This window comes from Urocampus carinirostris, chromosome 20 (genome assembly GCF_059441175.1).
Source record: "Urocampus carinirostris isolate Australia breed hairy pipefish chromosome 20, RoL_Ucar_1.0, whole genome shotgun sequence".
NCBI classification, from domain to species: Eukaryota; Metazoa; Chordata; class Actinopteri; order Syngnathiformes; family Syngnathidae; genus Urocampus; species Urocampus carinirostris.
The window spans coordinates 23,482,162-23,509,549 of NC_142368.1; the positions used below are offsets into that span (position 1 = coordinate 23,482,162).

General features: G+C 39.8%; 2 protein-coding genes and 1 pseudogene across 2 annotated transcripts; all 3 read left to right on the forward strand.

Moving 5' to 3' along the window:
- Window positions 1-12,559: 12,559 nt before the first annotated feature.
- Window positions 12,560-17,589, forward strand: tmed10 (transmembrane p24 trafficking protein 10). Its single transcript, XM_088325202.1, has 5 exons — window positions 12,560-12,836; window positions 14,376-14,496; window positions 14,574-14,647; window positions 16,471-16,597; window positions 16,666-17,589. The coding sequence occupies exons 1-5, from the start codon at window positions 12,660-12,662 to the stop codon at window positions 16,785-16,787; spliced, it is 621 nt and encodes a 206-aa protein (XP_088181328.1). The 5' UTR covers window positions 12,560-12,659; the 3' UTR covers window positions 16,788-17,589.
- Window positions 17,590-18,756: 1,167 nt separating this feature from the next.
- On the forward strand, window positions 18,757-25,965 carry eif2b2 (eukaryotic translation initiation factor 2B, subunit 2 beta). Its single transcript, XM_088325321.1, has 8 exons — window positions 18,757-19,055; window positions 19,247-19,367; window positions 22,484-22,635; window positions 22,700-22,863; window positions 25,063-25,158; window positions 25,224-25,361; window positions 25,424-25,490; window positions 25,553-25,965. Exons 1-8 carry the CDS (start codon window positions 18,884-18,886, stop codon window positions 25,708-25,710), a joined length of 1,068 nt encoding a protein of 355 aa, XP_088181447.1. The 5' UTR covers window positions 18,757-18,883; the 3' UTR covers window positions 25,711-25,965.
- Window positions 20,043-20,480, forward strand: LOC148346648 (small ribosomal subunit protein uS14 pseudogene; annotated as a pseudogene).
- Window positions 25,966-27,388: the final 1,423 nt, after the last annotated feature.

The following is a 27,388-nucleotide window of genomic DNA, read 5'->3' on the forward strand; positions in this document are numbered from 1 at the left end:
TGTCGAATACCTTAGACTTGACTCTTACGTGGATCCTAATGGACTTGTACTTGTGGGTCATTAACTTAATGTGGACTTGAAACCTAAAGTCTTGGATTCAACTGGGACAATGAATTTAAAGATTTTGACTCACTTTTAACTGAAACTTGATTTGGACTTTGTCTTAGAGACCTGTCCCCATCTGTCACAAAAATATCAAAGGTCAAGAAAAAAATATATTCACATGCATGATCTTTTTTTTACTAAGTAGCTGGAAAAAAAACTTTCTTTGTTAAATTATTTTTTTTATAATAGAAAGTGTGTGTTGATACGAATGCAAAAACAACCTCTGACCTGACTTATACAAATGAAGCCACCCACCAAAAAAAAAAAGAATCCTATGAGGCTTACTTCGCTTCGAAAGTGAGACGCATTTGCTGACGTCTGCCATCTTTTTCCGGAAAATCGTAGCACTTTTTTCTATGTGTGATGTCTGAAGTCTATACAATTTTCAGAAGGCTTGAGGTGGTGCCGAGGAGGTTGCTATTCTTAGAAGCCATTTGACGCACCGAGCGGAGGCACCGGAGGGATTTCTCCGTCCAATAATTGTCGTTCTTGCGCCAGACCCACCGCTTGGTATCCCCGCCTCGCCTGCTGGCCTCAAGAACAAGGATGTCTCCCTGGAAACTGGAGCTTTTTTTAAATGTAAGCGGCAAACCTGTGAGCAGCCACCAGCGGGGAAACAATCGTTCATTGCAGCATGCTTTTTACAGCGTGATACCTGTGATTCTTGCGACAATTAGCGACTGATAACAGATTTATAGTTGGTGGAAAATGTCATTGACCCAGATGGAGTAAATATTTAACAGGCCAACTTTTATATACTGCCAACTAAGTGCAAACGGGCACCGACCCACTGAACTCTTTTTAAGAGACTGATCCATTTTAAAATACAGAGAATGAACATACTTTTTATCCTACATTGTAAGAAAATAAAATAGTGAATTCCATATGGTACAATTTATTTTATATAGCATGTTTTTGATTCAAACACTAAGACAGGGTTCCCGCGGATCCATGAAAAATCTTAAAAGACATTGAATTCATGATTCTGAAAATGTCCTTAATTGGAATTAAAATGTTTTGGATCCAATTTAGAAAGTCTTAAAATGTGAACCCATGAATACGGTTTATATTTGTTTGAACTAAAAAGGTTTGGTAAAATGTATCACTTTTATTTTTCTAATAGATAGATTGACAGATACTTCATTCATCTCCCTAGGGGAATTCACATTTCCAGCAGTATCCTCAATTTGAAAAATAAAATAGGAGATATAGAATACAAAAATACACAATATAACATGTAGAGTAAAAAACATTTAAATAATGTTCCAAATAATAGACACTGTAATAAAAATGACGGTTTATGTTGAGTTTAAAAAGATATAAACCCACGGCTAACCAAGGAATTCAGGCAGAGGCAGGAAATAACGTTTAAAAGGACTAATGTAGCAGGAGAGAGATCTGCCAACGTGGCCTGTTAGGTTGTCCGAATCTCTCTGACCACTTCCGGTTCAGTAGCGCGTATTCATTGAAAAGTCACATGCGCATTACATACAATGGAGTCACGCATGTGCATTACATTACATACAATGGAAAAAGACTGAAATGCGTGGATTTTTGAACGAGACTATGAGTGTGTGTGAATGATTACGTGTGTATTAAAGTAGAAAAACAGGTTAATTTCATAGCAAGTTAATTTTGGGTCATAGGAGTCTGAGAAATACACAATAACTAAAAGTAGCTCACTTTACAGTTTAATGTGGGCTTTTACTCCCCCGGGTGGAGTTTGAGGCGTCTTTGTTGTCATGCACTTTTCAACATGTTACCTAGTGTTCTCTTTTATTTATATTTACTATGCTTGTGTACTGTGACCCAATGCTAAATCTATTTCACCCTGGTCATCGATGAAGGGGGATTACTACTTGTGAGGCCCCTTTTCAAGGTTTCTTTTTTCCTTACGCTGAGGTTTTGAGTTCTTCCCTGCCCGCATGTGGGTTTAAGATCAGGCGATGGTGTCATTGTAATCCTGCACAGTCCTTTGAGACATTTTTGTAATTACGGGCTGTACAAATAAATGTGACTTGACTTGACTTAAAGAGCCTCATTTCATGAGGGAGAAATGATCTCCTCAGTCTTTCCGTGGAACAAGACAGCAACGACAGCAGTCTGTCACTGAAGCTGCTCTTCTGTCTGGAGATGATGCTGTCTGTGTAGTAGGTGTATTTTAATTTAATTCAATTTTAACAATTCACCCATTTACTTAAGTGACAACATTGTGTGACCTCAATAATGGAACTTTCGAAACGGTGCAGACACATGTCTTAGGTCTGCACTTACACACACACATATATACATATATATCTCATCTCATTAGCCGTACCGCTTATCCTCATTAGGGTCACGGGGGGGCTGGAGCCCATCCCAGCCATCACCGGGCAGTGACAGGGGACACCCTGAGCTGGTTGCCAGCCAGTCGCAGGGCACACAGGGACAGACAGCTCATTCGCACCTAGGGACAATTTAGACCGGCCAATTCACCTGAAATGCATGTTTTTGGAACGTGGGAGGAAACCGGAGTGCCCGGAGGAAACCCACGCAAGCACGGGGAGAACATACAAACTCCACACAGGAACTCTGGGGCTGGATTTGAACCCACGACAGGTTCCCGAGACATGAACTGTACCGCACAAGCGCTAACCACTGCGCCGCCGTGCTGCCCATACATATATATATATATATATATATATATATATATATATATATATATATATATATATATATATATATATATATATATATATATATATATACTTATACATATATAGATACTTATACATATATATATATATATATATATATATATATATATATATATATATATATATATATATATATATATACTTATACATATATATATACTTATACATATATATATATATATATATATATATATATATATATATATATATACTTATACATATATATATACTTATACATATATATATATATATATATATATATATATATATATATATATATATATATATATATACAGTGTTCATTTTACCTTTGAAAAGTGATGGGTCCCAGGGACTCGCATGCTCAAAAATCTATGGGTCCCAACAGAGATCTATGGTGTTGTGTATGTAGTAGGGTTGCAGTCGGATTCAGAGACAGGCGTGGACGGTACATTCATAGAGTGTTTACTTAACTTCTTCTTCGGTAGTTCTCAAGCACAAGTACAAGGCTGCGCATTAGTATACAGCGACACCGCAGGAAGGGGAGTGTATTACACGACACCACATATTCCCTTTTTGTTAGAATAGGACACAACAGTAGCATTAATCTAAAATACGCAATAACTCTTCGGTAAGTATGATCTTATAGAAAACATACATTTCAATATTCATTACCAGATTAGAGGTAAATATTTATCAAAGGTAAGCATTATTTTGTTTGTTTGTTTGTTTGTACATGATTCAATTGTTTGTTTGTTTGTACATGATTCAAATTGAATCTTTTCTTCCGGCGCCGTCACGAATGGCAGCCACTCCAGCAGCTCCAGTGTTATTTTCGATTGTTCTCGATTGTTCTCAGCTCAGGGATGCTGCTGGAAATGTGAATTTCCCTTCGGGGATGAACAAAGTATCTATCTATCTATCTATCTATCTATCTATCTATCTATCTATCTATCTATCTATCTAATGTAAGGAACTATACTGTCAATATCGGTAAGCAAAAGTGTGTAAACCTTGTAAACTTAAGCAGACTGTATGAAGATCACATCATAAACAAACATGACAAATTTTTTTTAACAATGAACATTCATCATGTCTTTTTTTTTTTTTTTTTTTAAACATCACCACATCTTTTCTGTATTTTTTTTTTTTTTAAGTCACATAATCTTGAAGCCATGCAGGAGCATGTCGTATTCTCGGTGCACTAGGAGAGTGATGTGGTGAGGGCACAGTTTCAGGTTCAGGTGGCTCAGCACCTTGGTCGCTTGGCAGGAGGCAAGCATCATTATCAGGAGGCTGTGGCGCTGAAACAGCAGCACAGGTGGAAGCATGGGCAAGGTGGAAAGCATTCCACACCTTTCCATCAGACAGCAGATAAGTGGCAGGACCCTTTTGGGCTACCACTGTCAGTGGCTTGGTGAACTTTGAGTGTCCTTTGGCAATGATTCCAGGTTTGCGGATGCGAACCGCAGAGCCAATCTGGAAGCTGGGTGATTTTGCACCGCGACGTTTGTCGGTGTATCGTTTGGACTTCCGTTGTTTGTTTTGTATGTTTTGTAGCATGTTGCTTTTGTCAGCAGTGGGACGCATGGAGTGAAGACCTGTGATGTGAAGCTTTGTATTCAGTGGTCTACCATGCAAAAGTTCAGCGGGGGATACTGAAGTCACGGCATGTGGTGTAGCTCTGTAAGTCTGTAAAAACTCAGTGAAGAAGGCTTTCAGTGGTTTACCTTCGATGTTGGCTGTTTGTAGACAGTCCTTGAAGACTCTGTTGAAACGCTCAATTTCACCGTTGGCTTGTTGGTAGTACACAGAGCTGCGACGGTGTGTGATGTTCCTGTCACTAAGGAATGCTTCAAACTCGGTCGACACGAACTGAGGGCCATTATCAGTAACCATTTCCTGTGGATTACCTTCTCTGCTAAACACAATGGAAAGAAAAGTCATAACAGAGGCAGAAGTAACATTTGAGCAGAAGGCAATCTCAGGCCATCGGCTGTAATAGTCAATGAGGGTGATGGCGAAGCGGCAATCAGCAGGCGCAGAGTGAATATCACCAACAATGTCCACAGCAACCTTTTCCCAGGCAGCAGTTGGGGTAGGCACAGGCTGTAATGGTGCAGTACGTGTGGTTGCGGTTTTGTCATGCTGCAAGCAGGTGGTGCATGATTTGATGGCGAGCTCAACGTGAGAATCCATTCCAGGCCACCAGTACAAGTCTCTCAGTCTTTGTTTTGTGCGAACTATCCCTTGGTGTGTAGCATGAGCAAGTTGGATCATTTTTTCCTGTAGCTGTTGTGGTATCACAACACGATGAGTGCCACGCACAATGACACTGTTCTGCAAGGCAAGCTCATTTTGCACACGGAAGTATGGCACGATGAGGGGGTCAAGGCCTTTTGCAGTACGAGGCCATCCCTTCTGCATGTAGTGTCGCACCTTCTTTAGCACTGGACATTCCTCACATGCACTGGAGAGCTCATCAGCAGTGACTGCAGCAAAATCAGGAGACACAGCAGCCACCATCTCCATGATGCCATCATTTTCCAGTTTCGTCAGCTCCTCCGACACCTTGTCACGCACGGCATATGGGAGTCTGCGTAGCTTTTGCTGGACTGGAGGGACGTCTGCACGCACTTTAAATTTGTGTAGAAAACCTGTAGCAACGCCTAGAGCATTTGTAGTGTTGACAGAGTGACTCATCTCCGATGCAGCAGGTGTTGTAATCTGCCCATCTTGTATGTGGAGGCGAAGTGCAGTGAACAGGTCCATTCCCAGTAGTGGAGTACCGTCAGGAACTATGTAGAAGTCAGTATGTGCACTCTGGTTGCAGTATGTAGCAGTAAGTTGAAGACAGCCCAACACTGGAATTGGCTTCTTCATGTAGGTCACCAGACGTACAGTAGGCTTTGAGAGCGGCAAGTGCATGAATGATTGACTGTAAATTCTCTCTGGCAGAATTGAGACTGCTGAACCAGTGTCCACAAGCAGGTCAGTAGTAATAGACTGTTCATCATTCGCATGGAGAGCAACTGTACACGTAAGGCGCTTTGGGACTGCAGCTGTAGGGGCTACATGACACACAGTAAGTTCTGGGACAGTAACTTCTCTTACTGATCGAGTAGGAATTGCGCTGCGGCACACTTTACTAAAATGTCCAATTTTTTCACATTGGTTGCATTTTGCATTTTTAGCAGGGCAATTGGGGTCATTTGCTAGATGAGAGTTGGAGCCACAACGGTAGCAGGTTTTGTGTTGATTCCTTTTATCTCTCAAACGCTGTGTATGTGTACTGCTCTGATTCCTTTTATCTCTTTGTTGCACGAACTTCACAGGAGCGTCGGACACGTGCACATGAGCAATAGCATTAGCTTCTGAAATAGCAGATTCGATTTGTGTAGCAATAGCGATCGCTTTGTCAAGCTTTAAGTCCGTTTCCAACAGCAAGCGTTCTCTGATTCTCGAAGAGGACATCTTCTCAATGAATTGATCCCTAATCATATCATCAGCAAACGTGCCAAAGTCACAGTTAGCAATTAATTCCCTCAATGCGGCAATGAACTGAGCAGTGGTCTCGCCCGGTCTCTGAGTACGCCGACGGAACTTGGTACGCTGAGCAACGACATTAATCTTCGGTACAAAGAAGATTTCTAGCGCATCACAGGCGGATTTGTAAGAAGTGCCAGTGTTGGGAAGGGAAAGAAAAATTCTCTGCCCTTCTGTGCCTAAACAGTGCAGCAGTAGTGCGCGTTTTTGTTTGTCCGGCATTTCGTTAGCAGTCAATGCTAGCAGGTAATTTTCGAACATCTGAATCCACGTGATGTACAAATTTGTAGGCTCACCCGGGGTTTCAAGCAAAGCAAGGGGTTGTGAAATTCCGATCCAAGTCATCCTCGTCGCCAATATGTTGTGTATGTAGTAGGGTTGCAGTCGGATTCAGAGACAGGCACGGACGGTACATTCATAGAGTGTTTACTTAACTTCTTCTTCGGTAGTTCTCAAGCACAAGTACAAGGCTGCGCATTAGTATACAGCAACACCGCAGGAAGGAGAGTGTATTACACGACACCACATATGGGTCCTCAAAATTTAGTGTTATCGGGGTTGAAATTGTAAATCGGTGACAAATATAGAATATAAATCTATATATTCATTCAGTCTTAATCAACACAGTTTATTGGTAATACAAATCAGTTATCACTTCAAGATTTTTCAGTTCACAACAATATTGTACATTATACAAAATATTATTGCTGAAATAATTATATTAATCTATATTTTCATTCAGTTTTAATCATCACAGTTAATTGGTAATACATAGCAGTTATCACTTCAATTTTTTCAGTTGATATGTTCTTCGTGGTTTGCTGTCCCGCCATGGTTGTAATGCCTTCTCAAGGTCCAATCCATTATCATCCTCCTCATAGCGTCACCAGGAATATAATTTAGTCCATTTTGGCAGAAAAGTCCTTTTCTTGCTCGGAGTATTCTTTTGTTTATTTTCTTTCGTCGAATCGTTTGCTTCAAAACACGTGTTTTCCTTGCCTTCGCGGTCTTCTGAAGAATTTCTCCGCCGTTTTTTCGTGTCGGAATTAATGCCGTTGTTACCACTTTCTGTGTTTTGTTTCGACTTATTACCGATACTGAAGAAATTACCATTTTTTTGTCGATTTGCACCTAATACCAACTGTTTTTTCGGAGGCATACTTCTCTTTCACTCGACAACCGCCACAACAATGACGTCATCTCGAAACAACGAGATCTCGTTTACCGAAATCGGCGCGAGACCAAAACAACAATGGCGGATGGTGGATCTGCCTGACGAAAAGTTTGGAGTGCGGTAAATCTTTATTAAATTTTAAAAAAAGGAATCGTGTAATAATGATTTTGGTGTCAAAAACGTTGACGCCCGTGGACGCACAATGATTTGACCCAATGCGTCCCCAGCAAAAATGATGCGTCTAGGACGCGGGCAAACGAGAACACTGTGTATATATATATATATATATATATATATATATATATATATATATATATATATATATATATATATGTATATATATATGTATATATATACCAGGTAATGTGAACGAAGCATGGTGTAACTAGAAATATCTGTGTTTTTTTTGTTTTTGATTTTGTTTGGATTGTGTTGTTGTTGGGTGTTTTTTGGTCAACTTGTGAATGTAATTGAACGGTAATGCACACCGTATGGAAATCACTTTTGAGAACTGTTATGCACTCTGCCATAAAGCTTATCACGTCTCCCGCAAGCCCTGAACGCTTCCTTATATAAAGAACTAAAACAAATGTTCTGGGGTTTCCTGTTCTGTTCTGGGTTCCTGATACCTTTAAGCTATAGGAACCCTGTTAGTACAATTTACCCGGTTTGGATTTGTAACATGGAATTTATGAGTTCTGATACCATCCGTGCAGATACCAGCCTATTTCAAGAGACATGCACTCACATTGGTAGCCAAAACTAGCAACTGCTGTCTTCTGGCGGCCATTTAAAAGAGAGGAACCTGAAAATAAACGAATGCTAAATAAACATTTAATTTAAGTGCAATACCAAAGTGTATTTATTTTTACAGTATCTACTGTATTTGAAAATATAAGTAATATATTTATTTTGTAGAGGGCAGGTAATTTTATGTACTTATGGTGTGGGTATGTCATGTCCTGCACGGTTGCCATGGCGCCTAGCTGGCCCCGCCCCTTGACACCGGCTGATCTGCATTTTCCTGATTACTCCTATGGGTACCTAAACCAGCCTTTTGGAACTGCCCTTGGCCAGATCATTGTTTACCCTTGTTGAAAACCTGTTCATGCCTGTTTGATACCTGTTTATTCTTGTTTTGCTTGTTGGACTTTGTTGCACTTCGGTGTAACATTCTGAGAGATTCCTGCAAGTTCTGTTTAATCCCGTTAAATGCCTAGTCTGTAGTTTTGCCTCCATTTGAGCCTGCCTTGTTTTGTTTTTGGTCCGTTTGTGTGTTGGACAACTTTTCTTTCTCAATTAAAGTGACAGATCGTCTACGCAAATGAGTTCTTACTTCCTGCTTCCCGACCCGTTTCAAGACAGTCCCGTTCTGTTTCATGACAGGGTATGTGGTATTGGTATCGATGTCTACCCAAGACCATCTGTATCAATATTGGTCTGAACAAATACCACTAATGTTTTTGGTTTTGTTTTTCGATACATAATCAATCGGGATTACATTGGAAAAATGATTAACCGAAAAAAAAACATTAACCATTATAAATGTATTACAGTACAATAAACAGTAATAGTATTATATTTCTGTCATACATACGCACCACCACTACAACTTTAGGTGTTAAACTACTGCTTTTATTCCCTTAAAAACGCTAAACAACAAACCATGACTCAAGACTAATATTATGAAGCATTTGTGCATGAATAAACCCCTCCAGCAAACATATTCGACTGCCATGCGGGCAAAAGTTTGCCACTTCCTGTTTTATACTCGACCCTTGTGAGGATAAACGGTGCAGAAAACGAAAGGATGGATGTGGTTTTATTGTCTTTAAGATTCTGGAGATGGACTGTGTTACGTGCGTACAACTAGAGTGCACGATAAAATCTACTGCCTTTTAAAAGAGCTGTACGGAATTTGGTCAGTTCGTTTATGATAGGCGTGCAAGTATGTGCTTGAGATGCTCTCGAATCAACTCTTCTTTTTTCATCTTTTTGGGGATTTGTGTTGGCGTTGGGACTTTATTTGTAGCAGGCCTTTTCTTTCTTTAACTTTATTCTATACACTGATTAATAGAAAAGCAAAACTATGGGGATGAGCATGATGTCACTCCAGCACTCCCCCAACCCCTCACTCCTCCTATCTAATGTGTTCTGCCCTGAACAGCTTTGTTAAAAGTAAGAAAAGCAGACAGGCGCAGTGGAAAATAGAGCATAAGGGCTCTTTGAACTCAGTTGGGCATTGATAACACATACTTAATCGAGAAAAATGATCAACTTTCAACTTTTTAAGGACACCTTAAATATTGTCAAAAGGTTGCCATGTATAGTAATGTCCACTTCATGTTGCCTCCCCTATTATTTTCTGTTCTTTGTGACATTCTCAACTCCATTTATTCTTGTTTCTTGACGTAACGTATGAATACGTTTTTAGAAGCAAGTGCCAAAACGTAAAAATACTTTTATTTCTTAATTATAAAAAACGATTCTAAACTGTTTGGTGGTGCTGATCATTAAGTTTCAGGCCTCTGGGAATGATACCAGTGTGATAAAAAAATATCAGATGGCAGAAGTGGCTTTGATAGAGGAAACCTACTGCGAATTTGTGTGTGTGGGTGCCCCAATATGGCAAGTAGACAGAAGCTATTCCTTTAAAAAAAAAAAGATGATGAAGTTCCATCGTCATTGTCTGGTCATGGAGGGATGACGTTTAGTGCATGTCCGCAGGAACGCATTCACTCTAAGGAAACGCGATCGCCAATCTGAAATGAATTGTCTGATTACTTCGCTGGAAACATCAGGTACTGAAAATTTCTTCCAAATTCCATGCATTGTTCATGCATAAGTTCAGTGTTCTCGTAAGAAAATGTTATTTAGTCCTTGTGTTCATGGAAAGCATTGTTTAGATAATAAAGGTACCAAAAATGAATTACAAAAGCACCAGAGTGAGACTTATGCTTGAAATGCAGCCTTTCACCAAAAGCTGTTTTTCTCAGACATTTTCTTGAAAACGAGTATTTTTAAAAAACTTAGCAATCTTCAACTGTTGTTTGTTAAACAATAGTAAGATAGAAACATATTGTTTACCTAATGAAAGATGAGGTTAAAGCTTTCTTTTCTTCCTTTTCTGAATACCTTCAAAAATGTGTAAAAATGGCAAAAATTGTCTCACACAGGCTCTTACAATTTGAGAAAAACATCTGAGTTTCGGGCCAGGTTTGGGCATAGACTGTCAATCATGAAGTCGCCTGCTGTTTTTTTTTTTAATTAATTATCCACTCGTCATGTTTTCTATGTTTCTTTTTCTATGTAGAGGAGCTGCATGACACGCACGCTACCCTGACGACAAGCCGTTCATTGTCAGAAATGGGAAATATCACGTTTTCGAGTTAGTCAGTGTAGCGTGCATGCTGTGCACCTTGGTGCCTGGCTTTACTTGGTTGGAGACGCCCAAAATCACCTTTCCTCCCCTCATATAAAATGTAAAAATTCAGGGTTTTGTCGGGCTGGGTCGCTCAAATCAAGCTACTCTGTTGGACTCGGGCTGGTTTGGGCTTTTACACCCTCGGGCCCGGTCAAGTCGGGCTGGATTTTTTTTAATACCTCCAGTTAAAGTGATCACTATTTCATACCTGTCAACCTCCACGGCTCCATGCCCGTACAAACTGTCGTATTTCCCTTTACAAAATACAAAATAAATTTACACCATATTTTTTTTTTTTCGGAATGATGCATGATGGGAAATCCCTGGGCGGCACACGCATGCACACAGTAGCATCAAACTGCTCGCTTCGTTTGCAACGAGAAAAACGATACCAAGATAGAGGCTACCGCGGCGAACTGGTTAGACTTGATTGATTTGCCGTTTCGTGATAGTCGGTGTCTACCGGATGGTACCCATAATTGATAAATTTGCGAACAGATTTTCTTGGACGTCGTACACGTCTTAAAATCCTTTATAAACGTACTTTGTACGGCAAAAACGTACAGGGTGACAGCAGTGTTCCCTCCAAGCTGTGCGCGTGCGCAATCGCGCACTGCCTGCACATTCCCAGCGCACAAGAAAATCTATCCAGCGCAATGTTCCCTCTAAACTGCGTATGTGAGTTTTTAAAGTTTTTTGAGAACCGGCTTCTTCGGCTCGGCTCACTAAAAGGAACCGGCTCTTTCGGGTCCTAAACGGCTCTTCAGGTTGTTTTTGCTTCTTTCATCCCTATATGACCAAATATTATGTAAAATTATGCAAAATGACTTAAAAGAAGGGGGAATAGAACAAAAAAGAAAAAAATACCAAAATAAAAAAGTAGTGTAAAGCTGAGAAAAAAAAACAAAAGGAAGAGAAAAAAGAAGGGAAATTTCAGGAAAAAAAGCAAAAAAAAGAAAATAGAGAACCAAAAGAAAAAGTAACAGCTAGGAAAAAATAAACACAATGAGTTTTTTTTAAAAGGGATTAAAAAAATGAAAAAAAAAAAAAACAGGGAAAAAGAAGAAAAAGTTTGTGTTGCATTCAAATAATTTCCAATTATACCAAGTCAATCTTGTTGCCAACATTGTACTTCCACTAAAAAAATGTGATTAAATACAGTTCTGTATCGTGCAACTGACTAAATAAGCCCCCCAAAAATGTTAGTAGTATGGCACAAAAGATACCAGGAAAAAAAAATGAAAATCTTGTGAAAGAATTGTTGTAAAAACAAATGACGTTTGTAGGCCGTACAACCTTTGCAATAATACATTAGTCAATTCATTCAAAAGTGAATTTTTTTTGCATTGCCGGAAACTCAGCAAAATGTAACTTGATGTCAAGTTTTGGACACGTTTGATAATGACTCAGTTGCCACACTTGGGATCGCTGTTGCTCACTGTTGTTTCAAGCATTGCTCACCGACTTTGTGTGAATGCTCAGACCCGTGCAAAATTAGAAGGAACATTGGGTGACAGGTATGCTATTTCAATACCTACTTTTGATGTCGAAATATTCGCAATCATGAAACGCGAGATGGCGAGGGATACATAATGCAGTTTCTTCTTCCGAACTCGCAGCGCCGCTGCGCCACCAGAGAAGTGATTATTTGTTGCCGAGGCAGGAAGTTGTTACGCAGGCTAGCTGGCAGTGGCTGGTTGGTCGCTCGCTGCCTCGGTTTGACAGTCTTTCCGTCATGGCTCGGCTTGCGGCTCTCCTTCTCTTACCGGTTCTCGTCGAATTGGTCTCGGCCATCTCCTTCTATTTGCCCGTGAACTCGCGGAAGTGTCTGCGGGAGGAGATTCACAAAGACGTCCTCGTCACTGGGGAGTACGTGATAAGCGAGCCAACGAACACGAAAACCAACCTGAAGGTTAGTACAGTTGCCGGTTCGGGTGAAGGCCCCAAACACAATTGAAAATATAACCCCCCAAAATGATAACATACAGTAACATGTTTAAGAAAGTCTTGGCTATCAAATAAATAAGCTACATGATGCCTGCTAGCTGCCTATAAGACTGACTTAAGTCGTGGGCCCATTTCGTCTACTTCCTGGTATAATAAGCTAATTTGTTTAAGCTAACTGGCGTCAACGCTCGCCTTAATCACATTGGTGTTACTAAATGTGTTTAGGGAGAGGTAATATGAAAATATATAACATTTCACGTGTAGGCATGAATGTTTTGCATGGACGGGCTGTTACACGTCACTCTTAATGCGTCTTGCACAAATGGCAGCTGTTAGCTTTAGCATGTTAGCCACCAAAATACACGTCAACTTGGAATGTGATGTCGCTCTAACTAAAACGTAAATCTTGTCCAAATGTACCAGGACTTGAACACATTAAAATTCTCAAATGTGCATGTAAATGTCAAATGTAATACAATGTACATTTATTGAGGACCTTCTTTCTTATTGGTGATTAAAACTAAATCAGGTGTTGGAATGAAACTTTGGCTTGCAATTTGGTAAATTGCACATTTTTCAAGGAATCTTTAATATTGGTGCTTTACATTTTGAAGGTGGAAGTATTCGACCTCTCCAACCAATAATTATTGTAATAATATATAATTGTCTATTGTCCCTAATGACAACGTAAGGAGCATTGTTTACAAGAAAATTAGACAAAGCACACCAGGATTATCATGTAAAGACTTTAAAAAAAGAAAACGAAAATAAGAAAAAACAATGCGAAGATAAATCACATATTAGGTAGTGCCTGGAGACTGCCATAGCTTGTAAGTGCATCAGAACAATTGTGCAATTATCATAGTGCATAATAATCTTGTAGAAAATTTAATCTGCAACAAAATTCCAAAAGATTTCACTCTCCTGTACACTAGAAACGGTCTCTAAACCTTGCTAGTGCTTGTTTTAAGGGACCTGTAGCGTCTATCAAAGGTCAAAATAGGTGGTCGGGGTGAGAGGTATCACTTATAAGGTTGTTGGCTCTGCAAGCTGCTAATGTACTCCAGATGGGCAGCATGCTGCCAATGATGTTCCTGGCTGTGTTGATGTCTTTCTGCGTGGTTTTCTTGTCTGCAGGTGTTCTCCCACCAGACCACACCGTAATGTAAATATTTTGGGGAAAAGTGATTCAATTACAGCTCATTTTCTTGGGCGAGTCAGTAACTGCAAATTGTCTTATACCATTTTTATATGAACCAATTTTCGCTTTAATAAATGCACTCTCCCAAATGAATAAAGTTGTAGTCCGATTATTCCATCTACCGAGAAATGAGCAGGTTAATTGAATATCTAAATAACATTTTGTTGCACTGTATTCTAATCGACTTTAAAATGGTTGTTGTATTTCCAAAATCAGTTTTAAAGCCAGGGCAGATTATATATTTCCTTTTGGACTATGTCTTTCCTGTTAAAATAAAAATACTGTACTCTCTTCCTGTCATAGATCACAGATTCTGCCGGCCATCTTCTTTACAGCAAAGATGATGCGACAAAAGGAAAGTTTGCGTTTACCACGGAGGACTATGAAATGTTTGAGGTGTGCTTTGAGAGCAAGTCCCCTATGGGTAAGTTTGAGCTAATTAAATCAAATAATTCAATGATGGAACCAATTGTATATACATCGATACATTTCTGTTTAAAGGAACTGGAAGAGTGCAGGATCAATTGGTCAAACTGGATATGAAACATGGCGTGGAGGCCAAAAACTATGAAGAGGTAAGCGAGGTTTATGAAACAATTTAGCAAAAAAATATAAGCAATTTATTGAGAAGTACCAACATCAACTTTTTAATTGTTTTAAGAAGTGCATCTACTAACCAGCTCAGTAGCCTAGATGGTAAGGCGCCCGCTTTGAGACTGGGAGGTCGGTGGTTCGCGCCCCGGCCGAGTCATTCCTAAGACTTAAAAAGTGGTCGGCGGCGCCCTCTGTTGGCTGCGGCTGCATCGGCTCGCTACAACGGGTCAGGTGCAATCGACATTTCGTTCTGTGTACATTGTTACACAGAATGACAATACAAGGAAATTATTATTATTATTATTATTTAATATTCACAAATTCAGTATTGTCATTGGTCATTTTCAAATTCAGTGAAAGAATAATACATTTATAAAGGGCTGCTTTACATTTAATGTTACATTTAATTTAATATAACCAATAGTGACTTTTTTAGGACTCTACAAGTTAATCAGTTACTAAAACAAATTGTGCTAGCCCTTATAAATTAGGCTTTATCCATTTTAAAATGACAAATAAAACATTTGTACATGCAGTTATACTGTTAAATGTTTGTTATTTGCTATGTAAGTATAATTACCTGATAAGGTGCACCTCAACCTATCCTGTTATGAAATCTTTTCACAGTTAAGTCTCACCGGACTATGACACATGAAATTGAAACTACAGTGAGAGGGACAAAAGGCTATCTGGTTTTATTACTAAATTGACTAGATTTACTTATAGATGGTCACCATATGTGATACTAACTGTGAATTTCCTAATTGATTTACTATATTTTCGGTCTATAAGGCACACTCTCCAACTTAGGGTAAATCCTTTTTTAGGTGCACCTTATAGTCTGGATAATAGAGTAACACATCAACTAAAGGTACAAATTACATGCTCCCATCAAATTATTGCTTTCATAAGTATTTTGGTAACTGATATGATTGTGTTGTAATAAATTCACAACCAATGACAAATCAGACCTGAGGCACACGAGCACATATGCAATATCTAGGTTCACACCCATTGCAATAGGATTTTTTTTTTTTTGCTCAGATGCGACCTGTATCTGATCTGATAAAGTCTGTCTGAGTGGAACATATCCAACTTTTTTCGCATGTGGTCCTAAATCCGTTACGTGTCTGATCTTTTCGAATGTGACTTCTTTCTGAATGGTCAAGGCGCATTAAAGCAGCCTGCACGTTATCGATAAACCACAGACGTCACTATTCTGCCTTCAACCAGGCGGGAGCAAGAAGAGTATTCAACAACCACCGGGACAAGAACACATAGTATTATGACTTCACACATTCATAGAAAATGAACATTTGTTAATTTTGTATCTCACGGAATAGCAAACATCCTATCACATACAACTGCTCGACGTTACAGCTTTGAACAACAGTGGCGCTCATAAAGCGATAGTATCCTCTAGTGGTAGGTAACAATTTTTACATATAAATCACACCACACAGACAGCATTCAATAGGGGTAAAAGCGAGGTTTAGATTGAAACCAATGTTTTGGGGCTGTCAACGTCCACGAGTACTTCCGCAAACATGAGCGCATTGCGTGTGACATCATGTGACTTCTTCCGCACCAGTTGTGGCGAATTTAGTTGGAAATGTGAACGATCTCATTAAAACATTGGATTTCACCCGAAAAATCGGAATTGAGCATTAAGCTCTGCATTATGAACCTAGCCAATAAGTGGACGGATTTTGTCCAAGATACTTGGTCTGACACCTCCTGGATGAAATCTGCAATAACCATTTCACTGTTTTCATTGTATGTTGTGTGTGCAATATGACTCCAGATTGCCAAGGTGGAGAAGCTGAAGCCTCTGGAGGTGGAGCTGCGACGGCTGGAGGACCTTTCAGAGTCCATCGTTAACGACTTTGCTTACATGAAGAAGCGAGAGGAGGAGATGAGGGACACTAACGGTACATCCGGCACTTAAATGCTTTTGATTCCAGTTTGTCTTTTTTATCGAGCGTGTCTTTTCCATCAGAGTCCACAAACACGCGCGTGCTGTACTTCAGCATCTTCTCCATGTGCTGCCTGATTGGTTTGGCTACGTGGCAGGTCTTCTACCTGCGTCGCTTCTTCAAGGCCAAGAAACTGATTGAGTAGGAACGGGTGGTAAACATCATTGCCTATCCAGCACGTCCTAACATCCGTACTCCTTGGATGGGCAGCGAGAAGGATTCCTAAAATTGTATTTTTTCCAAAGATGCCCGATTAACGTATTGTTCCAAAACACAAAACCGATCACGGGTTCTGTAACATAAGCGCTGTAGGGGGCATCCGCACCAATCAGGAGCTCATTTTTCTTTGGGGCAAACATGCCATGGGACTGTTGCCAAGGAGACCCTCTCTCAAAGTGAAGGCTATTTGAAAGTGTGCTTTTTGTCATTGTCGTTCTGTGTTGAAATTGCTCCATTTTGAAAATATGCTTGAGTTGTCTTTGGGTTATCATACAGTAAATTCATCAATAAATTTTCATGTTAACCTATTTTGGGGGGAAGGGGGTGAGAGGGAAGATGGTTGTATTGTAATACCCATACAAATTCAGTCGCTTTCTTTTATGTTTAGGATTTAGAAAGGCTGCCAACACACATAACTTCCAAAAAGCATTTGTAAATCACATTGAGGAATTAGTTCTACAACATGAATTGTGCACTTCGACAGCATTTGTTTACACTCTGCAAAATTGAACATTTGACAGCAGCAAGCAACTTCGAGATCCATCCAATGTACTTAGTTTGTTTTTCTTTTTTTGGGGATACTAGGGAGTTTTGGTTACATGGGCTTATGGGTTAGTAATGAAAGCATCTGTCATAAGTTTTCTTTTCTGAAGAGATTGAGAATTTTATGTTGACAGGTGTATTTTGTAAATTTGTTTGGACTTTTATTCAATAAAAAATTGGATGGATATGTCATTTTAATACACGTACCGTGTAGAAGCAAAAACACAATATTTAATTAAAAAAAAAATATATATATATAATGCTAGCATGCATTATCTGCACCGCTTAAACTCAGTAAAGTTGTGGGGATGCTGGAGCCCATCTCGGCTATCTTCAGGCAGTGGGTAGGGGACACCCTGGATTGGTTGCCAGCCAGTTGCAAGGCACACAGTCAACTAACTTGCTCACTCACACCAAGGGACAATATGAACTGGCCAGTTAACCTGGCATGCATGATTTTGGAATGTGGGAGAAACCCACGCAGCAGAGGGAGAACATGCAAACTCCACACAGGGAGGCTGCCTATATATATAGAGAGAGAGAAAGACTTATGCGATATTGTAAGTCCACATACCAACAATGAAAATATTAACGCAACAGAATTTGACCAATATATGCAAGATTAAGAGACAGCAATTTTAATGATGATTTAACGACGGTCTATAAATGTGTATCCCCAGTGGATAATATTTGACCACTAGATGGCACTGTATTTTCTTATGAATGAAAACCAGTGCCACAGAGTGCAGCATAGCAGCAAGATGGCTGACACACATGGCGACAACCTCTATTTGGGGATTTCACTATGAATAAGAAATACAAATTTCTCTACCTTTGATGATTTCTTATGATTAAAGATTGGTGTGATAGTTCATACGTTTTACATAGTATCCAAAGCAATGTTTCTTTATTGAATGAAAGCTTTTGGTACCACTGGGAGGCACTACATTTCACACACTTTCCCTTAAACAGGACTTGAATCAGGGGTTTCAAACTCATTTTTACTCGGGGGGGCCACACAATTGAACAAACATTCTGTCTGGGGCCGGACTAGAAGAGCAACAAAGGAAGAGAAAAAGAGACACAGAGAGTGAAAGACAGATGTGGGAGAAAAGGGGTGGAAAAGAAATAAATAAATACAAGTACAGTGTCTTTATGAGAGGCAACCCTGGCTTTGGCAACATCAAGTTGACATATTTCAACCTGCAGCTTGTTTTTCTCTTGCGCTTCTCTGAGTGTTGTCTCGCGGGCAGGGGTTCAATCCCTTAGCGGGCCTGATCCGGCCCGCGGGCCGCCTTATTGTACCTGTGACTTGTATGATGCAACGTACACATTTCCGCGTTCTCTACAAATCAGGAGTCACGGTAGCCACGGTCAGCCGGATGTACACCAAAACACTTCCTGGTTCTGAAATGGACGCTTTACTAGGCAAACTCACGAGATACTTTGTTTAATTTTTCTCATCAAATTATTGTCAAAATGCCGGGTGGTGTCAAAGAAACGGAGTTGACGGAGCGAATTGAAGCTTTTTTGTCGGACTTAAAACGAGGCGGGAGCGGTACCGGACCTCTGCGGGGTTCGGCGGAGATGGCCCGAGAAACGACCTCCTTGCTCCGAAGAATTACGTCGCAGGCTCGCTGGAGCAACGCAGGTGCAATATGGAAGCCGAATATTTTATCCATTTCTTTTTTTGTTATTGCGCTAGCTAACCGGGAAAATAAGCTTTTAAATTGTCGGACAAGAAAGTGTAAATGAAGGAAAAATATTGCAGACTCTTTGTAGTATTTTTAATCTCTCCATTGATAGGTAACACCTTGTTTTTTATTTTTGTGTATTTCCCAGGTGACCTCATGGAAATAATTCGAAAGGAGGGCAGGCGGATGGTCGCTGCCCAACCATCAGAGACCACCGTCGGGAACATGATCAGACGTGTGCTTAAAATTATCAGAGAGGAGTATGCAAGGCGAGTCAATCAACAAATAAATTGTCTTCCTTATTACAGTAGTATTAAAGTTGTTTGTAGGCGAGTCAACAGACCCAGTGTACGAAGGGAAGGCCGCAGTTACTGTGGGTAATAGTTCTTTTAAAGCTAATGCCGTTGCAGGGCGGATATTGCGACTACTAAAGCCTAAATTTTCCTTATCACAGTAAACATTAAATAGCACCTCACACTTAACAAGTTCGTGATCAGAGATGGCATTACAATACAGTAACACTGTAACATTTAAGGCTACTACACCCCGGGTCAGAACAAGATCTAGAGTGTTCCCATCTTTATGAGTGGGCACATTAACTATTTGATTAAAACCAAATGTATCAATCAGTGACTTAAAAACAATCACAAGTGAATTTTATGGGGAGTTTATGTGATCATTAAAATCACCAATGATTACAAAATTGTCCGCATAAGTTACTAAGTCTGTTAACAGTTCCGAAAATTAATCCCAAAAATTTGAATATGGTCCAGGTGGGCGATACACAACAACCACATAAGTTGGTGTTGACATTAAAGACCTCATAACAAGTGCTTCAAACGTTTGAAAAACAGTTTTTGCATGGTCGTGTCAAGTGCAAACTCACAAAGCTAAGGGGAGAAGCCTAATTTAGCACTACAAACTCATTCGGTTTCAATCAGGTCTCACAAAGGCCAATAAAGTTAAGATTGTGCTCATTAATAAGGTCATTGACAAGTAAAGCTTTGGAGGCTATTGATCTAATATTCCGAAGGCCAGGCTTTAGCACTGTGGACAGAGCTGAACCTTTTCCCGAGTTTTTTATGGACTTTCTGGACTAGTTTACAGGCTTGGGGCGTCGTTGCTGTCGGACACTTTCCGGATAAATTTCAACATCTTACCTAGTGTTCTCTTTTATTGATGTTGCCGACGCTCGAGCGCAAAGAGGCAAGATGGGCCACCAGACACTCTACTGGAGTCACCCGAGAAAATTTGGACAGGGATCCCGCTCTTGCCGGGTTTGCTCCAACAAACATTGCTTGATCCGTAAATACGGACTCAACATGTGCCGCCAGTGCTTCCAGCAGTACGCAAATGACATCGGCTACGTCAAGCTGAATTAAATTTCACGTTTGGCAGCGATATCCGGCGAATGTCACCTAGAAGGACAGGATGAGTGGATAATAATGACGAGAACGTTAATAAGTGTTGTTTTTTTTCCCCAAATGTTTACTATGTTTGTGTACTGTAACTCAACTCTAAATCTATTCCACCCTGGTCATCCTGGTAGGGGGATTACAACTTGTGAGGCCCTTTCTCATGTTTTGTTTTTTCCTCCCGCTGAGGTTTTGAGTTTTTCCTCGCCCGCATGTTGGTTTAAGATCAGGCGATGGTGTAATTGTAATCCTGTGCAGTCGTTTGTGATTAAGGGCTATATAAATAAATGTGACTTGACTTGACCGTAGTGCCGTTTCCTCTAGGGCTTCAACTATCGACTATTTTAATAATCAACGAGTCAGACTATTTGAATGATTAGTCAGATTACCATTACAATTAGCGTGCAGTTGATAACTCATGAATTATGAACAGAAAAGTTTCATTGATTATGAAAATTATAATAAACACAAAAAATGTTGAATTCGTACAAAAATGTAAAACCAATTAGGCACAGTGCTTGGTCAGTAGGAGTGGTAATATCTTAGGCCCAAACGAAATTTGGGTCTGGCCTAAAATGCCAATCGTTATTTCAGGTTAGGGCTGGCGGCCCTCTCTCGGTGACTTTTTTTAGTATCCACGTGTCATTTTTTCTGTGTTATACTTTTCTTTGTACAGGAACGGCGCAATGTAAAATGCTTGTTTGCTGGCACCCTTTCTATTTCCTCCTGGGTCCTCTCAAATATCAAAATGTAGTCAGATGTTTATTTATTTTTTCAAATAAAGTTTTTTTGTCGGGCTCGAACTTGGTCGGGCTGTAATACACATTGGCCGTCTGGCTGGATTTTTTTAGGCCCGATCTTTCCTCTATTAGTTAGTAGACACATAAATCCACAAATAAACCTCTGTCCATTTTTTAGGGACAGCCAAATAAATAATTAATTAAAATAGAGTAAACAACTGGCTAGCCACCGGTTCAGGATGTCCCCTGTCCACTGCCCAAACAAGGCTGGAATGGGCTCCTGCACCCTTCGTGACCCTGCTGGGAATAAGCGGTGCAGAAAATGGATGGATGGAGTAAACATTTTTTATCTCTGTAAACCACGAACAGGCTCATTAACAGAAATGGAATAGCAAATAAAACAAAGGTCTGCTTTGCAAATTTTGCAGAAAGTCTTTTTTTATTTGCCATATCCAAGCTATAATGCTCCCAAGCTTTAGAAGTTTTGATATGCATACTTGATGTTGGCGCCGTCATTTCTGTGTTGTCCTTTGAGACGCTATTGTGCATAAGCAACACTCAGCAGAGATGATGTTAATGCAGAAATGCCTCACTTTGTTGGAAAACGTGTTTTGCGCAAAAAGTCGACAATGGAATTCATTGTTGATTTCATCTAGAATCAATTTTTGTCGACTATTTTGCAGCATTCAAAAACCATCCTTAGTATTACACAAAATTGTAAAGTTTTTAAAAGCCATTGAATTCATTATTCTGAAAGTAAGGCCTTTGACAGCATTAAAATGTCTTCATTCCAATTTTCTAAAGTCTTAAAATGTGGACACGTTAATGAGATTTAATTTTGTTTGAAAATATATAATTAAAGTCATTCATCGTGATAAAAAGGCTTCGTGAATATAGCAGAAGAATTCTTTGGAATTAGTATGGTAGTTATCTGCCAGTTTTCACTGAGGAACCAAAATGTAATGTAAATATCCTTTTTATTTTATTTTTTCAATGACTTAAACTTTGGAGAGTGCTATAATTTAGATGGAAATATTTTCAAAATGACCAAAAAAAAACTTTTGTCCGAAATTGCCTTTAATTCGTGAGGTTTTTTTCTTTGTTTTGTTTTTGGTCTTGTTTGTTTCACCTGTGTATTTTTGTCGACTTGGTCTTAATTTTGACTTCAAAAGGCATTAAAGTCTGGAATTAAACTTTTATTGAGCTGGAGGAACCCTGTTATATCTACAGGTCTTGTGGCAGCAGTGAGGAACTGGACCAGCAAGAATCTCTCCACAAGCTTCTGACAACAGGAGCGCTCAGCGAGGAGAACTTTCGGCAACATTTCGCTCCCCTCAAATCCAACGTCATTGAGGCCATCAACGAGCTGCTGACTGAGCTCGGTCAGCCATTTATTTTAAACCAAATTTTCCATCTGTCCAGATTTTTATTGTTTTTGTACCTAAGATGGGACAGCGGACAACATTTCCATGCAGGCGCTGGAACACATCCACTCCAACGAGGTCATCATGACCATCGGCCGCTCTCGCACCGTGGAGGCCTTCCTCAAGGACGCAGCACGCAAGCGCAAGTTTCACGTCATTGTCGCCGAGTGTGCCCCCTTCTGCCAGGTAACATTGAAGGAGGAAGTGGCGGGCGCCCAGGCTTAGGAAGCACAAAGGAAAATGTATATACCGTATTTTCCGCACCACAAGGCGCACCTAAAAGCCTTTATTTTTTTCAAAAGCTGACCATGCGCCTTATAATACAGTGCGCCTTATATATGGATCAATAATCAGTCGCAAAGTCTTGCAACTAAGGTAAGCAGCCGCCGACTAGATTTTCCCCCGAAGGCGAAGTAGTGCGCGGTGTATGTTGGGATATATATACACCAGCATTTCATTTCCTAACCAATGTGTCAATCATCATTTGAATCAGTCACTATTGGCTCAAGTTATTCTGGGGTAAAGGAGGCTGATCCTTTTCATCATTTACAGGCTCGCATAGGCTAAAGCGGGGCAAAACAAAGCCTGCAATTGGCCGAAAAAGATGAATGTGAATTACATGTTGGGTTGCACTACAGCATAGAGAAAACATTTTTTACTAGTCTGTATTTGTAGATATTTTACACGGTTGGATTTACTACACTCACAGTTGTAAGAAGACCATGGTTGCGTCGCATTATTGAACGTGATGGCTTAGGTGAGCTATACGGCTTTATATTTTCCCAGTATCTTGTTTTAGAACGATCTTGATGTTTCTGTGATGAGTCTATTTTTAAACTAAATTCAACTCAAAGTGTTTATTGTCATATGCACAGTAAAGAACCCCGTTTCCCTGCACAATAAAATTCTTACTTTGCTGTCCACACAGTTACCAGCGAAAAATAAAATAGAAACTAAGAAATGGTTGGCATTTCTTGAATCCCAAGACTTTAATTTTCCGAATGATATGTTGAACGATGCATTTGAGTGATTGGTGACATCGTACAGACACTGTGTCCGTACATGTGTGAGACACGTATTTGCTTCTTTGCAAGCTTTCGGAATGTTAAGGGGGTAATAAGTTTGACTGAACTATCTGACTGTTTTGTCGACGTTCCCATTGTAGCGCCTCATAATCCGGTGAGCCTTATGTATGGAAAATAAAGGACCAAAAACTATTTTTGGGGGGTGCGCCCTATAACCCGTTGCGCTTTATAGTGCGGAAGATACGGTATGTATTTTATTTACATTTATCTATTTAATTCAGGATTATCTTTTTAAAGGTCCTGTCCAGAATTTGGAACTTTGTTGCCCTCTCCTGCCATCTACTGGCATAAAGTCATGATTATTTCATAGATTTGATCACATCGTCAAACATCACATAGTGAAATAAAATGTGCTAAAGACTTTTTAAGCACACCTCAAACAACACACTCTACCTTTAACTCTTTTATCTTGTTGGAAGTAAAAAAAAGATCAAAATAACTGTTTTTCTGAAGAAAAAATAAATGTTAATTGAACAAATATTTCTATATAATCATTTGTATGAAAAAGTTTGGGCGCGCCTGATCATTTAAGCTTTTCCATTATAAATCATTGGTTGTTTGGATCCGCAATTTCATTTAAATATATCATATATTACACAAACACAGTAATGTTTTCAATTGAAAAATGAAATCAAGTTGATAGGATTTACTCAAAGTGTGCAATAATTAGGGAAAGGTAAGCCAGTCACTAATTGTGAGCACCCTTCTTGTTTTATTGATATGAATACCTTTAGCACTCATTGTTGGAACACGTTAATTTTATTGACCCATGACCTAACATACAAAGAATAAGCCAATCAGGAGAAAGGGTATTTAACCCTTCTGTTGTCTTCAGGGCTAAATGAACAATCAAACTCAAACCTACAGGTAAGATCGGGCCTAAAAAAATCCAACCCTGCAAGTATTGACACCCGACACAAACCGAATAATTAACTTGATTGGCAGGACTGTGCCTGAAAAACTCCCAAATTTCACATTTTATTTGTGAAGACTCGGGATTTAGAAGTTTAAAGCACTTTACTTTATGAAAATGACATTGCCTGCAATTTTTAGTATCCCTTCATCCCAGTTTGTTTGAGCAAGCACTGCAGCGGGAGTGAAGCCCGGCCCGAACTATTGATCCTCATTTCAGGCCCAAACCTGAACCTAAATTAGGGTGGGTAAGGGTTTGTTTTTTTAAGATCTCAACCCACAGGCCAGCTTCAAAGACCTACCTCATGTGGTGTTGACTGATGAAACAATGTTTTTAAAGGAAAATCAACTGGAAGGTCCTGCGGAAAAATGTTTTGTCATCTTGCAGGGTCACAAGATGGCCACCAGCCTGTCGGAAGCCGGTATCGAGACAACCGTTATCGCCGATGCCGCCATATTTGCTGTCATCTCCCGCGTCAATAAGGTAATCAAGAAACGGCACTGGGTTTTTATAATGTTATAACCAAGAAGGTGCCGCCTTTCCTCCAGGTGATTATCGGGACGCAAACGGTTCTCGCCAACGGGGGTCTTCGGGCCGTCAACGGGACGCACACGCTAGCGTTAGCGGCCAAGCATCACTCAACGCCGCTCATTGTCTGCACGCCCATGTTCAAACTCTCACCACAGGTAACAAAACCAAACCGATTTCACGAACTCTGATTATGCTAACCCGCTAAAACTTCTTTTAGTTCCCTAATGAGGAGAACTCCTTCCATAAGTTTGTCTCGCCCCACCAAGTGCTTCCGTTCTCCGAAGGTAAACAAGTCACAATCGGTTAGCGTACTTTTGCATCTGTTTTGAACCATTTTTTGTTTCAGGGGAGATCCTGTCCAGGGTGAACGTGCACTGCCCTGTGTTTGACTACGTCCCGCCCGAGCTCATTACCCTCTTCATCTCCAACTTCGGCGGCCATGCGCCTTCATACATCTACCGCCTCATGAGCGAGCTCTACCATCCTGAGGATCACGAGTTGTAATCGGAGCAGACATTAATGTTTTCTCTAAACTGCGTGCGTACACAATCGCGCACCGCCCAGAACATTTAGGCCCACAAGGAAAGTGATCCTGCACATAAAAATCAGCTTGAAATTATTAAATTGATTCACTAGAAAATTCGGCTGGAATTGCAGTGCGTGCATGCAAAAACAATGCAGGTTCCCTCTGCAGTGTTTCAAGCGCTGTACTTTGAAGTCAATTTCATTTTTAGAAAAATAAATCAAGTGTGCATCTGAGCTTGAGTTTTTGCGAGAGAAAGGGTGTGGGGGTTGTGTTAGGAAGTTGCTAATAAAAAAAAACTTTTTTTTTTTAAATCAAAAAGACATTAAAATATAAAGGGACAAGTGTGGTCTACTTTAATTATCGCCTGCTACTTGACCTTTCTTACCTACGTGAGTACGTCAATGTTGCTGTGCAAGTTTCCGTCTTTTTAAAGAAGCGGCTCTTTTTGTCTCAGCTCACTAAAGAGTTCTTTCGGCACCCTAATGGTTATTAAGGTTGTTTTTGTTGCTTTTATCCACGTATTACAAATCATTATGTAGCATTAAACACAAAGTGACTTTAAAAAGAAACTAAAAGGAAAAGGAGAAAAAAGGAGGAGGAAAAATTAGTAAAAATCTAGGGAAAAGAAAGAACAAATAAAAGAAAAAACAACTAGTGAATAAAAGAAGAAATAAGGCAAAAAAAGGAACTACGAAAAAAAAAACGAGAGATAAAATATGAGAAAAATGAGGGGAAAAGCAGGGAAAATGACACGTTTTTCGGGGTCTCGTGTGTTGCATTCAAACAATTCGCAATTTATTTGAATGTACCAGTCAATCTCTTGCCAACATTGTACTTCCACTAACAGTTATTAAATACAGTGCAACCAACCAACTAAATAAATCCACAAAATCTTAGAATTGTGTAACAAAAGATACTTTTTTAAAAAATCGGAACTCTTATGTAATAGTAGTTGTAAAAACAATTGACGCGTGAGCCGTGCAACCTTTCCAATATTACAGTAGCCAATTCATTAATATTGAAAAAACTAAGTAGTGTTGCTGGAAATCCAGGAAAAATATACCTTGATTTGATCTCAGGTTTTGGACATGTTTAATCATCATTTGGTTTCCACTCTTGGGATTAATGTTGCTCCCCATTATTTTGAGCGACGCTCACAGACTTGAAGATTGCTCGGACCCGTGGAAGCCTAGAGGGATCATTGGTCTACATCGCGGTATTTGCCGTGGAAGCCTAGAGGGAACATTGGTCTATATCAGGGGTCGGGAACCTATGGCTCGCAAGCCATATATGGAGTACCTGTGGCTCAGAGACAAATTTGATAGCATGCAAATTTTCTCCATCTCGTTCAAAACTTGAGCCATTAATCCTGTTCAGATACATGCAAAGCCAAATCAAAACTGAATCACAAAGCAGTACTTCTCAGAATATATCGGGCACTTTTTTCACTACAATTTACAGTCAAGGTGTCACACCAAAAAATTAACTTGTTTTGGCTGAAGAATCCTTTATATAAAAGCTCACTATATAATCTGTGTTCAGTGTTCAGATGATATAATTCCACAGAACAAACTGTAAATACGCCAAAACACCGGAAGAGAATTTAGTTATTTGATTGGGTGAGTGGGAGGGATGGGTGGAGCTATGCAAAAAGTG

Bases quoted from the DNA above. Each gene is read 5' to 3' on its own strand.
- tmed10 (XM_088325202.1), top strand. From the start codon at position 12,660: ATGGCTCGGCTTGCGGCTCTCCTTCTCTTACCGGTTCTCGTCGAATTG. The intron at 14,648-16,470 runs GTAAGCGAGGTT...ATATGACTCCAG, and splicing joins AGGCCAAAAACTATGAAGAG to ATTGCCAAGGTGGAGAAGCT. The intron at 16,598-16,665 runs GTACATCCGGCA...CTTTTCCATCAG, and splicing joins GGAGATGAGGGACACTAACG to AGTCCACAAACACGCGCGTG.
- eif2b2 (XM_088325321.1), top strand. From the start codon at position 18,884: ATGCCGGGTGGTGTCAAAGAAACGGAGTTGACGGAGCGAATTGAAGCT. The intron at 25,159-25,223 runs GTAATCAAGAAA...CCTTTCCTCCAG, and splicing joins TCATCTCCCGCGTCAATAAG to GTGATTATCGGGACGCAAAC. The intron at 25,491-25,552 runs GTAAACAAGTCA...TTTTTGTTTCAG, and splicing joins AGTGCTTCCGTTCTCCGAAG to GGGAGATCCTGTCCAGGGTG.